The sequence below is a fragment of the Zonotrichia leucophrys genome, chromosome 3, assembly GCF_028769735.1.
Source record: "Zonotrichia leucophrys gambelii isolate GWCS_2022_RI chromosome 3, RI_Zleu_2.0, whole genome shotgun sequence".
Classification (NCBI taxonomy): Eukaryota; Metazoa; Chordata; class Aves; order Passeriformes; family Passerellidae; genus Zonotrichia; species Zonotrichia leucophrys.
This window is the reverse complement of record NC_088172.1, coordinates 56,141,449-56,156,189: the sequence shown is the minus strand read 5'-3', so window position 1 is coordinate 56,156,189 and position 14,741 is coordinate 56,141,449. Positions and strand designations below refer to the sequence as shown.

The following is a 14,741-nucleotide window of genomic DNA, read 5'->3' as shown; positions in this document are numbered from 1 at the left end:
ACAGCAATTGAGAGTTGTTTCCCTGTTTCCCACTGAACTGAATTTGGTTGGGATGGAGTTAATTTTCTTCCTAGTAGTTGGTACAGTGCTGTGGTTTGAATTTAGTATGAGAATAATGTTGATAACACACTGGTGTTCTAGTTGTTGCTGAATAGTGCTTGCCACTAGGTCAAGGACCATTCAGTTTTCCATCCTCTGCCAGGAAGGAGGTACATGAGAAGCCTGGGGGGGAGCATGGCCAGGAGAGCTGTGGAGACTGGCCAGAGGGATATCCCATACCAAAAAGTGTCATGTTCAGGATGTAAATGAGGGGAGTTGTCTGGCAGGGGCTGTTCAGGGACAGGCTGGGCATCAGTCATTGAGTGATGGGCAAGTGTACTGTGCAAGTTTTATTTCCCTCTCTTTTTTCTTCTCTCTCTCTTTTTTTTTTTGGTTGCCCTTTTTGTAGTGGTGGTCGTTGATACTACTGTATTTTATTTAAATTATTAAACCACTCTTATATCAACACATGAGGTTTATCTTTTTTTCCCTGATTCCCCTCCCCATCCTTGAGGGGTGTGGGGAGTGGTAAGTTCGTGGCTGCTTGGTATTTAGTTGCTGTCTAAATCACAGCACACAGATTGCAGTTAAATCACAGCACATCCCCAAAGGACTGCATATTAGGTGTCTGTTGTATCTTCATGGCTGAAGATAATCCTTCCAACAACCAACCTTTCTAGGTGCAGCTGGCTAACTGTGCAAGCAGATCCTTGTCTCCGCTGTACGTGGTGCTTTCAGATGGAAGCATACAGACAGCAGAAGGCTTGATTTGGCATTTGGTGTTATGCCTTAAACAAATTCAAAGAAAAATATGCCTGTCCTTTGCCCTGCATCCTGCTGGATGTCTGGAGGCAGCCCCTTGCTGTTTTACCAAAGCAGCATACTCCAGGAAAGGTCTGCCTAGGGGGATACCTTGCATTCTCTCTATCACTGTAAAATAATTCAGAATGACAGATATTTCACACTGCAGGAAATCCTATTCCCAGCCCCTCCCCCACCCCAGACCCACTGCAAGTGCTAAACTGTTTTATGCAACTTGTTGCTTTCTAGGTCTTCATGCTGGAGACTCAATGCTCCCCAAAAACCCCAAGCAACAAGGAAGGGTTTGAACATGCCCAGTCGTGTGTGCTCATCATTGACCTGCCACCAGATAAGAAACCAAATGGGCATAACCAGAGAAGGTAAGATATCTTCCAAGGAAGACACTGTGTCACTTAAAGCAAGATAAAAGTATTGCTGAATAGGAAGAGATGTGAACTGAGCCTGGTAAATCATACCCCTCCCCATAGGGCTCATCAACAAAAATGAATGCACTGATCAAATTAGGTTTTGTGACACTGTTGTGGTTTTAGTGACAGCTAGCAAATGCAATGTCTGCTTCACTAAGGGCCTTTTAAATTCTGTATTACTTGGTTAAGAAGGTAGAAAAAGGTAATGGATGAATTGGGGCATTATAAACTGAAGATACCACATCCAAAACTGCAAAACTGTCAACACTAAGCTAGGGAGTGTTGTTTTTGCTTGGCACATTATTTTTGTGGAAGTCTTTCTGTTGTGTTACCACCTGAGAAACTCCTCTGTTTGCACTATAGTCTGATCCTGTGAAAGAATATTTCCCTTTGCTTGCACGTGGTTGTGTAAACAACTGCTGTACCATCATTTGGACCAAGAATCAGAATTCTGCATTCAGGGTTTGTGTTTGTATTGCAAGGCATATAATGGCATGACATTGTCTTTTATGAGATACCAAGCATGGTTTTATACCATTCAAATCTAAACTACTGCTTGCAACAAGGAGCCAGAATGTGATGGTCCTTCTTTGGAGGGACAGGAAGAAAGACCATGCAAGATGTCTCTTACACTGTTGTACAGAAGTTTTCCCCCGAGAGCAGGTGCTCTGTTGCCTCAGCATCAGAGAACAGGCCCCTGCACAGCGACAAAGAAAACTTAAGGTCATAGGTTAAACCATTCCTTTATAGGGGGAAATATCTGCTTTTTCCAAAGGCTAGCAGGTCATTCTTCTTGTTACCATGAGTGCAAAGCAAGACTGGAATATTCAACTCTCATAGCACCTAAGGCCATGCAATCTAACAGGCTGTGTTTGTAAGGGCAGTAAGGGTCTTGCTTGTCTTTAAACAAATAAATAAAGCTTGCAATTAACGCAAACTCTGAATCCTCTCACACTGCGCTTTGTCCAGCCAACTGCTAAAGGTGTATATGCCCATAGCCAAGTGTTGTCCCAGCAATGCTCATCACCAAAACACAGCTCACAAGTTGACTGTGCCACTATTTTCATATTATTTGCTACAGCAGTGCAGTAATATGGCAATCATGCATGATAGTAAATGTGGCCTTTCCAAAAGTTTTACTTTAACCTTAGCAGGGTTTCACTTCTCCCTTTTGGTTTTGTTTCCTTAATGCTGCATCGTTTCACAGGAAGCTGGGGTAAGGGAGCTTTTCTTCTTCCTGAAAAATAATAATAGATTTCAGTTTGAGACTTTGGACAGAGTAAGAAAATACTATCCTTAACCAGCTTTGCCATTGTGTTTTCACGTGTAGTTCTCTACCAGTTTCTTTTGGGATTGAGCAGTACTTTATACTGTCCTTGTAAATTGCTTTTTTGGCTATTACAAGGAAAGCAGATCTCCTTCATTCCTGACCCTGCTTTTGGAACAGGATTAGTTGCTTGAAATCACTGCAAGCTCTCATTTAACTTTATACATGCTCTTAAGAGCTTTTTTGAGTCAGAGCCTCTAATGATTTTTACATCAGAAAACTACTTCCCCATAAAGAGCTCAACTGTATGTGCTAATCATTAACATTTTATCACTGACAAGTAATAAGACTACTAAATTTTACTGATGTATCAGCTGTGTCATGGTAGGCAAAGTGACACAGGGGACGTAACTGAATAACAGCTTTGCCTGAACTTTTTAAAAAAATGTTGTATTCTGAAAATTGGGTTTTAATAGGATTTCCCAAAAAAAAAAAAGGCTTTTTGTCTAGGTCTTCCCAAACACTTTTGAAAGTTGTTCAATGAAGGCAGAATAATTTTTGCAACAAAAAATGTCAAAGGTCTACAACTGAACTTCTCATGTTACATGAAGATTTGCTTTGAATTGATCTAAAACTTCAGTATTGCAAGCAAACTGAAAAATCTCTTCCTTACTTGATAGCTGTGCTAATTAAAACTTGACCCATCGCATCAAACCAAGTATTATTATGTGCATCAGCTTCATTTAGAACATTGTCCTGTAGTCTTACATAAAGACCTTTTTTAAATACTTTAGGTTAGGTTTAATAATAGACCTTAAGATAGGTTTATAATTTGAAATCCATGAGATACCAAACAACAATCCTGTCTTTTTTTCCAAGCCTTGCTTGCCTGTAAGCCTCTCAGTGTTATTTACTGGTGAAAGACCTGAAAACTTTGGTCAGAGGCATTTACCATTGCTGTGTCCCCTGTGCAAATCAAACATCAGTGAGGGCTAAAACAACTCCCAGCATCTCTCTAACAGGAGCTCAGCTAAGAATCACCCAATACTGTAAGTGAGGAACAGGGTTAGGAATAGGTATGTCTATGCTAGGCTCTCAGTGTTCAAGTTGAAGTCTTAAGAGCAAGCAATGAAATGTGCCTTCAGCCAGACTTCAGCTTCTTTGCATGCTGCATTGCACTGCTGATGTTTCTGTACATGTTTCTTTATTAGTTGAATACCTCTTCATGATTTATTTTTAAGAAGTACTCCTGGGCATTAGTGGAAATGGAAACTGACTAGTAAACTAGTTTTGGCCCCAATTTTTCATGGCAAAATAAAGATTATCTGGCATGTTGGTAGGAGAATAATTTGTGTGTTAATAAATTCCTCAGATATAGCAGGCTGAAATATCTTAGTGTGCTTTTATTCTTAGTACAAGCACAATGCACCATTTTAATATTCTGTGATTTTTTTTTTCCTTCCATGCTTGGTTTACCAAGTATTCCTTTCAGGACAATAGTAGTGAGCTTGCTGTCCCACCAAGTATTGCTCCAGAATTTATATGACATCTTACTGGAAGAATTTGTGAAAGGCCCTTCTAACTTGGAGGAGAAAATGGCAATACAAGTACCAGAAAACAAGTTGGCTGGTTTTCTCAGGTACATCTCCATGCAAAACCTGGCTGTCATCTTTGACTTACTCCTGGACTCCTACAGAACAGCCAGAGAGTTTGACACCAGACCTGGGCTGAAGTGTTTGTTGAAAAAAGTGTCTGGCATTGGTGGAGCTGCCAACTTGTATCGCCAGTCAGCAATGAGCTTCAACATCTACTTCCATGCCTTGGTTTGTGCAATCCTGACAAACCAGGAGAACATCACTGCAGAGCAAGTGAAAAAGATTCTCTTTGAAGATGATGAGAGAAGCACAGACTCCTCACAACAGTGTTCTTCAGAAGATGAAGACATTTTTGAAGAAACTGCCCAGGTCAGTCCCCCACGAGGCAAGGAGAAGAGGCAGTGGAGGGCTCGAATCCCATCTTTGAGTGTCCAGCCAGTCAGCAACGCAGACTGGGGCTGGCTGATCAAGAGGCTTCACAAGCTCTGCATGGAACTGTGCAACAACTACATCCAAATGCATCTGGACCTGGAGAACAATGTAGAGGAGCCTCCAGTGTTCAAAGGTGATTCTTTCTTCATTTTACCATCTTTTCATTCAGAAACCTCCACCCCGTCAACTGGAGGGCTGTCTGGAAAGGACACACCATCAGAAGATGACCGAAGTCAAATCAGGGACCAGCTGGGAGACAGCTTGACACCTCGAGGAGGGAGTGGAGAAATATTGCTGCTCCCCCCACCCCTGAGTCCTAAACCAGAAAAAAAAGAGCAAACCAAGAAAAAAGAATGGTGGGAGAGTGCTGGTAACAAAATCTACACCATAGCCACTGACAAAACCATCTCCAAGTTTATGACAGAATACAAGAAGAGAAAGCAGCAACAGGCCATGACATCCTTCAGCAAAGAGGTCAAAGTGGAAAAGAAAGGGGAGCTCCTGGGTTCAAGAGGGCCAGACTCACCTGTGCTCCAGCGGCCTCAACATCTTCTAGATCAAGGTCAAATGAGGCATTCATTCAGTGCTGGTCCAGAGATCCTGAGACAAGAGAAGAGACCCCGTTCAGGGTCCACAGTCAGCTCCCTGAATATATCTATTAGGGATGCAGAGGCCCAGATACAGGTAGGACATTCTTGTAGAAGGCTAATAATAATAATAGCAATATATAAAAACATTTACGTTATCATAATATTTTTGTTAAATATTGTATTATATAATAAAGTCCTTATGATGAGGACTGAATCTTTAGGAGCTGGAATTAATAAAAACCTGATTCTGCCCTGTTAAAAGAAAGTCAGTTTTCAGGGAGGTGTCATCAGGCATATACTAACTCAGCTGTCGAGAGTGCTTCTATGACTGGGGCCAAAGCTGCCCTTAATCCTGAGAACTGACAACCTACAGCAAACTCATTGCTTACTGCTATGGGCTGTAGCCCAGTGAAGGCTTTTGAAAATGCTATGCTGCTTGACACATTGCTTTTGTACTTAAGAATGGGATTTTTTGTTAATTCCAGAGAAAAATAATTGGTTCTTTTGCTAAACAAAAGCTTGTTGTTTGCATGTCCAAGTGAACAAATCAGTGAGACCATCAAACTTGACAGGTTTTGTTCACTGTGGGACAAAAAAAAAATGAAAGGGTGAGCATGATACCTGCAATACAAAGTCAAGTGATTTTGGAACATTAAATGAATATGCTATCATAACTCAGTCTGCTCCATGAGGCTGCAGCCACCATACACCTTATTTTCTGCCTCAGCCACTAGGCTCAACTATTTAGAAAGGTCTTCTAAAGAGGTATTTTTAATCAAATTTCTTTGTAGGCATGGACCAACATGGTGCTGACAGTTCTCAACCAGATTCAGGCTCTGCCAGACCAGACTTTCACAGCCCTGCAGCCAGCAGTGTTTCCCTGTATCAGCCAGCTGACTTGCCACGTGACAGACATCCGTGTCCGCCAGGCAGTGCGGGAATGGCTGGGAAGAGTGGGCCGAGTTTACGATATCATCATTTAAACCAAGATGTGCTCATTGCAAAGGGCAGAAGGCATGCAAGGTATACAGCAAAGAAGTACTTGGGGTTCATTAATTGCCTATTTGTTGGTGAGAAATTAAGAAACAACGAGCTTGTCAATTTATATTGTCTGTCCGCCTGAGACTGTGTGTCCCGCATTCACACTAGCAAAGGAGGCAAAGCATGAGTCTGTTGAGAGGATCTGGCATGGCCCCAGAACCCAGAATCTGTCTGTAAATCAGGCTCCTACCAGAAGAGGTGTATTTCATTGCCTTCATTTTAATTCAGATTTGCAGCAGTGGGAGCCACCAGAAACTGCAGCAGAACTTCACACTTGAAGTTAGCTGTGAGTGCAACTGTCATGGGGGTGTCAAAGCAGGTCAGTAAACATATTTAACTTAGAAAATAAATAAACAAATCCAATTCAGTGAAAGGTGAGGGCTACAGGACAAGTAAGAAGGTGACATTTTTTAGGGTAACATCTTCCCTTCAAAAATTGGCATGAGAAAGGATAAAGATTATTGAAGTAACTAAATGTGTTGCTCACTAGAGAAAGTGGAAGTTTATTTTGCTCCAAGGGGAGCCTTTGTAGTCACATTTGGAGTAGCTAAAGAATCCCAGGTCTAAAATGGGTAAACCAAGCACAGGCTATTGATCCTTTCATTGCTCTTATGGAGTATTGCTCAAAGAGAAATGGCACAAACTGCCCTCTCTGCAGCACCACACTGGCTGCCTCTTCACCTATGCCTACAGCTGAGCATTTTGCCACACGTCTAATTCCCTCTAAGGGCAAAAGGAAAGTTTGTTGTGCTCTTCCCTGTGAAGCTGTGGGGAAGACACACCACAGCAAATACCAGCATGTGCCAGTATCCAGCATTCAACTAAGCAGAGTAAAATGTCCAGTTTAAACACCACTGCAGCTGTTATTCTACTGAAATTTATGTTTGCTTATGTCGAGCTGCTGTAGCCAGGAACACCCTTATCACCTTGGTTAAATGTCACTCTACTTGGAGCTGAAGCAAGACGGAAAATGGTATGAATGGGAGGTATATTTTCTGTTTCTCTCTCATTTCTTGTCTGCTGCTGTAAATAGAAAAGGACAAATCCTCATGGAGGTACATCCCCCCTCCATGCAGCACTCCTATTGGGACTATTACAATTTGCTGTTATTAGTAAGAGGGAGGAGAAGGGGGAGGATTGACTATTGTGTTGTCAAATGCATATGTGATGCTTTTCACACTATACAGAGCAAGGGTTACCTTGCTGCACAAGTTATGTCACAGCCCTTGGGACATTTCATCTCATATTCCCATGCTATATCATTTGTTGATAACTTGTTGAAAATGAGTTGATTTTAATTTTGGGTGACCCCTTAATGCTGTTCTCCCAAGGCTTTTAAAATGTGCATGCCAACTAAATATACAGCTTCAGTCCCTGCTCCAAAGCATCCTAAGAATGTCATCTCTTTATGTAAGGCCTGGATTTTGCAAAACTAACTGCTTTTAGCATCTTAAACCTGGAAAAACAGAGGGAGCCAAGAAGCTCCACTGAACAGCCATCTCCCAAGCTGCTTTGTTTACAAAGAGTCTGACACTATCCTCCTGCCTTTTCCCTCCATTGCCTTCTTCCAATTTGTCACCTGCTGGTCTTGTGCAGGGAGTATTTGTCCCTTTACTTTCTGTAGTGCCAGTCAGGCTGTCTCTCTTGCTTTAAAAAGTTCCTTTTGCTAAATTGTTTAAAGGACATTGAAATTCTGTAAAAACATCTCTTTTCTACCACCTAAACTGACTTTATTAATTACTAATTTACCAATGTTTTCAATTGTCAATTTTCCCCCAACAGTTTTAATAGTTCCTCAGGGACAGGTTAGATTATGCTTTGGTATCTGGGAGAGCAGTAGTACAGTTTGATTTCTGTTGCCATGTCTTTCTTATACATCTTTAGGTAGAGTGAACGTTGGTTTCATTTTTTGTTTAAGTTTTTATTTGGCATCAATACAGAGCTGCTTTTAAAGCAGTACATTAATTAGGCAACAACAGAAATCAGAATAATAAACCATATTCAAAGCAGCCAACTCTGATGGTTTTAATTAAAAATGCATTGAATGGATGCAGATCCTTGCTGTACTAATCTAAAACTAAAGCAAATTCCTAAATTATGTAGGGGAAATAAAATTGATAGCAGTACCAGTGAAATCATTCAGGACTACAGAAGAGGTCCCAGAATCTAGGAAACACCATGGTTGCATTGTGGTTGCAGTACAAAATCCTTCTGTAAATCAGTAAAATAAAATTTAGGGGTGCCAATACCATTACCACCACTTCCCTCAAGCTCATGAACACAGTATAACCTAGTGTTACCTGATTAGCCACCATCTTGGCCTAAAATGTAATTTCCTTTTAACTATTTACATTACAAATACCACATTGGAAAATGAGGACAAGTAAATTTGCTGTGTAGCTGTTGGCCTGTTTTGAGCTTTGTCCTTCAAATTATGCACTAAGTGCCCATTGTCACCCTCAGTGCCTCTGCTCATTAAGGCCCCTCCCTAAAAGGTCATAAGTAACTTCGAATAATTCCAGAAATGTAATTTAGAAGGAGGGGAGAAGGAATATTTGAAGCAGCAATTATTTACAGAGCAAGTTACAGAGCAAAGTTCAGCATGTGCTGCTCTTCCTTTTCCTTGTGTGTATGAAATGCTAGTAGCCAGGTGAGGGGAGCAGCCCATGACCACTTCAGTAACCACAACCATGAGATGTAGAAGCTAAAGCTTTCTGATGCACCTTCAAAACATAAACAAATAAAAAATATTAGTTGGTTCATCAGATTCTCAGCAATTTTTTCTGCTAGTTTAGCTGTAGACATCAGTAATCCCCAAAGAAGTAGAATAATAAATGTGTGATGTCACCATTTCACAGGTCCTGTGTGGCCTTTTTCATGGCTCATGACTGCCAGCATGATGCCTTCAGACCTCATGAAGCAACTTTTAGCCCAAAGGAGAAGTCTGCCAGAAGAGTCCCAGGAAAGGGGGGCTTGCATCAGCCTGTCCTGAGCTTCAGAAGGGGAATTCCCTGCACTGCACACCCCAGTCGTGTCCATGCTACAGTGGCTTTTCTGCTTGTGAGTGGGGAAGCACCTCAGTCAGCAGCAGTAATAGTCCTTGTATCCACATGTGTATTCACACGTGTATCCCATTCAGATCCTTACTGTTAGCTCTATAACCTCATGCATGGCAGAGTATTGGCAGCTTTACTGTTGAACCAAACACTTGAACTTTGAGCAAACCACTCTCTCTGCACTACAGCCTGAGCTTGCAGCTTGCTCTTTCTCTTTGCCTTGGTTAATGACCACATTCTTCTCTTTTCTTGCCCTTGCTTCTTTTGGTCACATAAATTTCTATAGGAGTTGAGTTTGGGTTATTTTGTTGGGTTTTTTTTTTTAACTGGCCAGTTGTTTTAAAAAATGATTTCCCAGTAAATTTTGCTCAACTGAAATGCTTTAAAAAAGAAGATGTGGTAGCTTGACATCCTTCTCAGGTACCAGAGCTGCACCTCTGCTGCCTTTGCCTAATTCACACTGCCCTCCTCAGGGCCACCCCAGCCAGCAGAGGCAAGGACATCTCATTTTAAAATCTCGTAGGCAGTTGCTAACAGAGAAAGTTGCTGCTGCCCAGCATCAGCTACCTTTAAGCACATGAAATAGCTCATCACTGTGCAAATATTTAAAGCTGAGAAAAGCAGAGCACTCATCAGGAGAGCAATCCTTTTCCTACAGAACAGGGGCAGGGTCTGACCTCAGCTTACATGGTCTCAGGTCATTGCATATGTTTGCACTTCATTCTGCACTGTGAACATATGCAGGCATATGAGATGATTGACATGTATATGTACAGATACCTGAGGCTCCAATCACTGCCATATTCTGGGCATCCAGCATATTTTCAGAGAGCTATCCACATTAGTAACATGCTTATCTGCTGTGTTATGCATTTGTGTCACACCAGCAATGGTTAACACAGTTATTCTGGTACCCTTTCTGAGTATTCAGCAGCCATTGAATTACCACCACTGTCTCTTGGTTAACATGCCTTCATGCCTTTATGATGTTAAAATAGAGATATAATACTTTCCTAGGGATAAACACTTATTTGAGAACAACTGACTTAATTTACTATATAGAAATAATTATTAGAAAAAGATTTAGACAGACCTGGGCAATACTTTACTTGGACAACTCCCAGCACAGGCAACACAACTTTTGCCTCATCACAGATGAAAAATTTACATCATCTGCACTGTGGCTTGCTCATGTCAAGGCCAAGCACAGTTTACACCTGTGACTTGTAAGGTGCTTTCCCTCTCAGTTTGAGCTTCAAGTTTTGTTTAAAATTTAAACCTTTATGTAAAATTCACTGACAAATCCTCACTCACCAAAGATAAAACCCCCACCTCTAAGTACCATGTGCAGTTTTCACCTGTACTTGGTATAGCAGCATCTCAGTGTTGGTATCAGCCCTGCAGAGCCCAGCACAGCACTGTCATGAAGCCCAGTGGCAAACAAGTTAGAAAGTAGAGTCCAGCTAGAGTCCATGTTCTGCCTCCACTTTGTACCTTTCTTCATAGTTTGGGCCCACACTCAAAGTGCCAAAGCTGTCAAAATCTATGGAAGTTAAGTAGCTAGGGAGCTTAAATACTTAAGACTCAGTCCTTGAATTCTTCAGTCACTACATACGGGTTTACAAGTTCTCAGGAAAGGGGAAGTCCTGTAAAGTTTTTTGTGTCACCCTCTCTGCTGCTGTCCTCCATACACCTCCTGCTTGAAAAATCTACAGGAACCAGCACACAGTCCCACACAGCCCCATACTGCAAAACTAGAACCCTCACTTTTGCACAGATCCCGCAAGCCAAAGTGGTTTATTTTTCACCTAGCTCATCTGTATAGAAGCCTGTTGAGAAATTGTGCATGTGGTTTGGCTGTTGTCACCTTCAGCAATCCATTCTAGAAATAAATGCCATTTCTCTGTGCTAAATTGTTTTTAATTTACAAAAGAGGTGAAGTGCTTCCTTCTCCCCCCGCCCCCACCTTTATACTAAGGTATGTCAAAGGTGTCTAAGCAGGCTATTTATTCATTACTCCAGTCACAGTAATTTATGGGAAGACCTTTGTGCAGGTATATGACATTAAATAGTTTTTTTTTCAGTTGCTGATCATTCCACAATTGTTAAAGAAGTAAGATGATACCATCAATTTACCAAAAGAAGTTTATCTTCTTTTAGTGTAAAGGACCAATTTACCATTGCACAGAAGCACAAATGTTGGATTTTATGCAATGTAGATAAAAGCATGTGGCAGCTAGTGATCCCTCTTCACTGAGCCTCCCTAATTTTAGCGGGGCTTCTGTAGGGATATCACCAAAGGGTCTCAGCAGCCCTCACCAGCAACATGCCTGGGACTCCAGAAGTTGTACAACTGCAAGGAAGAAGTCATTTCCACTAATTTCCCTCAGAACACATACTTTAATGTGACACTAATATGATACTAAGCAAACAGTTTTGGCCAAACATTTAAAAAGCCAGCAGTGATGGCTTTTTTAAAATAAAAAATGAAAACACACATGGCCTAAGTGTGCATCAGTCTTTTCACTTAGTGCTCAGAGGTCTCCAAGCTGAAAACTAAAAGCAGAGGGAAGAAGAAATGCCCTAATTCTGTGGATATTAGTGGAGCTATTCTGTATGATCCTGGATTAATGCAATAATGAGCTTGCCTGTGGAACCAGATCCCTCAAATTCCAATTTTTGGCAAAATCACAAGTTGAGGTCTGTATAGTCTGCACTGCCACATTGAATCAGGGAGCTGAGTATATGGAAAGCATTTTTGGTTAAGAAACATGGCAACAGGATCTATTCAATCCTTTTACCCCAACATCCCACTTTTCAAAAGGTAGTTTATGTACTTTGGTAAATTTTTCTCGGACTCCCATGGAGATCAGGGCCCTGTGTCCATGCATTTGGTCCATTGGGGCTGTGGTGAGGTGCCACAGTTGCACAAGCAGCACGCTGCTGCGAGAGAGCTGAGCTGGCAGACAGGCACAGGTACACAGGTTCGAGCAAGGGACAAATATCTCCTCCACAATCAGGCTGTGACCCCTGAGCCCCCCGCTCTGCAGAGGAGGACAGGACTCGATACCAAAGGGAGAACAGCAGGAAGGGCAGAGCTCGGTGGTGACAGAGCCCTGTAGTGCATGCTGTTTGCTAGAGCAGATGGGAGCAAGGGATTGAAGGTGTGCAATGACAACAGCAAGGACCTTCTTTCAGTTCCTACCACTTCCTCTTCTCTGCCTCTTTCCCCTCTCCCCACTTTTGCCATTTTTGTGAGACTGCAAACATACTTCTATGGGCCCTTCATCCAGAACTGAAAGCAAGCCAAAGAGAGTGGACACTCCGTTTCACCAAAGATTTAAGTCTTTTCTGTTTGAAAATTTAAAAAAAAATCAAATTCTATTTCCATGATGATGGCTGCCAGAGGAAGCATTTTACCACAAAACACGATTCCCAGGACTTAATCTCTCTAGCTGTATATTCAGGAGGAGCCAACAGTATTTCTTAAGAGAGACTTGTCAAATTACCTTGTCAAACAAGTGCTTACATTGGGTTTACCTTCTGCTGAGTTCATACCTTTCTGCAATTCCTTGGTCTCATCCATGTTTCCTCCCTCTACCTTTCTGCTCTTCTGCAGAAGAACACTTCCCCATGTCCACTGTGTCCTGTTGTGCCGCTAGCTTTGTATGGTCCTTGGGTGTCCAGTGGTTGGGCAGTCACTGTCAGCTGGCTTGCAAATTGTATTTTGTGTATATTTTATTCTGACTGAATTCTGAAATGGAAATATTTTAAAACAAAAAGTATAAACTGTTTATGTTGCTTGTGTTGTAGAATAAAGATGCAAATGCAAAATAAATTATGCTTTGGTTTTTTCTGATGGAAGTTCTTGTACAATTCCTGATGAAGCAAAGGAACAGAGCAGAGAAAGGACCTGAAATACTTGGTATGTACTAGCAGGAACTGCAGTTTTCATGGATAACCTTGGGAATTTAGTTACTCTGAACTGCTTTGTGTTTTTGATGGAAACGGAGATCTAAACACTGACAAATTACTCCTACAGCACTTCTAGCCAAAGTCTGAGTTTGTGGGGTGGAGTAGGATGAAGCTACTGAGATAGTTAAAGGTGCAAGTAGATGCTGTGCAGAATTTTCATGCATCTAGACAGGTGAAACATTTCTCCCTCTTCAGTATTGTCCTCGGTATTCTCTCTTAAATGAGGAGAATACTGTTGGCTCTGATTTCATTAGAGATGGATTGCTCAGAGCTCTCATTCACAGCCAGACTTGTGTTGGGTTTTTAAGCTGGGCATTCCCTGACCACAGAAAGCTTAGATAACATTCCTCAGATGTTCCCAATAAACAGGTGCATGGATGCTGCAATGTTTCATTGTGCTAAAATGAGAGCTCAGCAAGGGTTGTCCCAGTCACCTACATCCCTCTTTTGATTAGTCAATCCAAAGATTGTTCCTGTTTAAGGAAAAGCTTTAATTTAATGAAAATAATAAGCACCTTCTTTACAGCAGTCACCCCTGCTTCTGTATGCAGCCAAAATTTAGGTACTGAAGGAGAGAGGGTTTGCCAGTGTCCCTTTCAAGAGAACTGCCAAGGGCTTCCTGAAAGCACGAGTGTTTCAGTGACAAGACATAGCATCACACAGTAAACCTTAGGATACAATTCTCTGTGGTCAGGGATGCTACCCACAGCCCAAAAGCAAGTTTTCCACATAATCTCAAGAGGGGAAAATGCAGCCAGCTTTCCACCTGGCCCCACTGGGGTCTCTGGGCATGGGCTCCCATGCACTGAAGCAACATAAGGCCTGGCCTTCACTGGTTGTTACATAACAGCCTCATCAGCATGAAGGTTAAGAACAGATTACAAAGCAACCAAATGAGGTTGTGATGCTTTAATAATCTTACACACTTCTGGCAAAAGAGAGTGTGTTAAATCCCAGCCGTCAGATCTAATTTCATTCCAGGGAACTTCCTTCTGCTGCTCCACACGTCTCATTTAGATCCCATTAGAAAGATTTTCATTTCCTCCTAAAGAGCATTCAGTAATGTGAAACAGCAGCAGAGTAAATACAGAAAGTAGTGCTCCACTATTCCTCTCACTCCTTACATGTACAAATTCCCAGTTGCCTTCCCACTGATGCTGGGGTCAGGCTAGAGTGGCTTCTGCTGCCACTAGACATACCTAGGAGACACTTGGTCTTGTTCTTCTGTTGAGGAGCAGAGTGGTAAGAACACTTGCCAAAGATAACAGGTGTCAACAAATTCTTCAAAAAACAATAAAGAAAATTTTAAAAGGAACTAAACAGGTGCACCACTGAATCTCAGACATGCTCTTCGCTTCAGTGGATTCACTAAACTCATTCATGTTTTCACAATGTATATTTATCACTGGCTACACAGTATTAATCTGTGTTATACTAAATGTTAAAAGCTCCCCTGATACCAAGCCAGACCAATTTTCTTAATAAGTAATTTTTATTTTTTGACAAGGTGCCAAAGG

The 14,741-nt window shown here is 41.7% G+C and overlaps 1 protein-coding gene and 1 long non-coding RNA gene across 8 annotated transcripts in view; one reads left to right on the top strand and one right to left on the bottom strand.

Annotated features, from left to right (window-relative positions):
• The window catches only part of ARFGEF3 (ARFGEF family member 3), a 96,836-nt gene extending 83,744 nt beyond the window's left edge, over positions 1–13,092 (top strand). For 6 of the 7 annotated variants that reach the window (XM_064708330.1, XM_064708335.1, XM_064708334.1 and 3 more), the window contains 3 exons: positions 1,090–1,220; positions 4,016–5,246; positions 5,944–13,092. In XM_064708330.1, the coding sequence (XP_064564400.1) occupies positions 1,090–1,220; positions 4,016–5,246; positions 5,944–6,135 (1,554 nt within the window). In that variant the 3' untranslated portion in view covers positions 6,136–13,092. The remainder of the gene's footprint in view (positions 1–1,089; positions 1,221–4,015; positions 5,247–5,943) is intronic. The other variant, XM_064708331.1, reaches the window with a different exon arrangement.
• The window catches only part of LOC135445604 (uncharacterized), a 40,474-nt gene continuing 26,963 nt past the window's right edge, over positions 1,231–14,741 (bottom strand). The window contains exons 2-4 of the long non-coding RNA XR_010439559.1: positions 5,089–5,162; positions 4,147–4,761; positions 1,231–2,505 (exon numbers count right to left, since the gene is read on the bottom strand). This is a non-coding gene — a long non-coding RNA (uncharacterized LOC135445604). The remainder of the gene's footprint in view (positions 2,506–4,146; positions 4,762–5,088; positions 5,163–14,741) is intronic.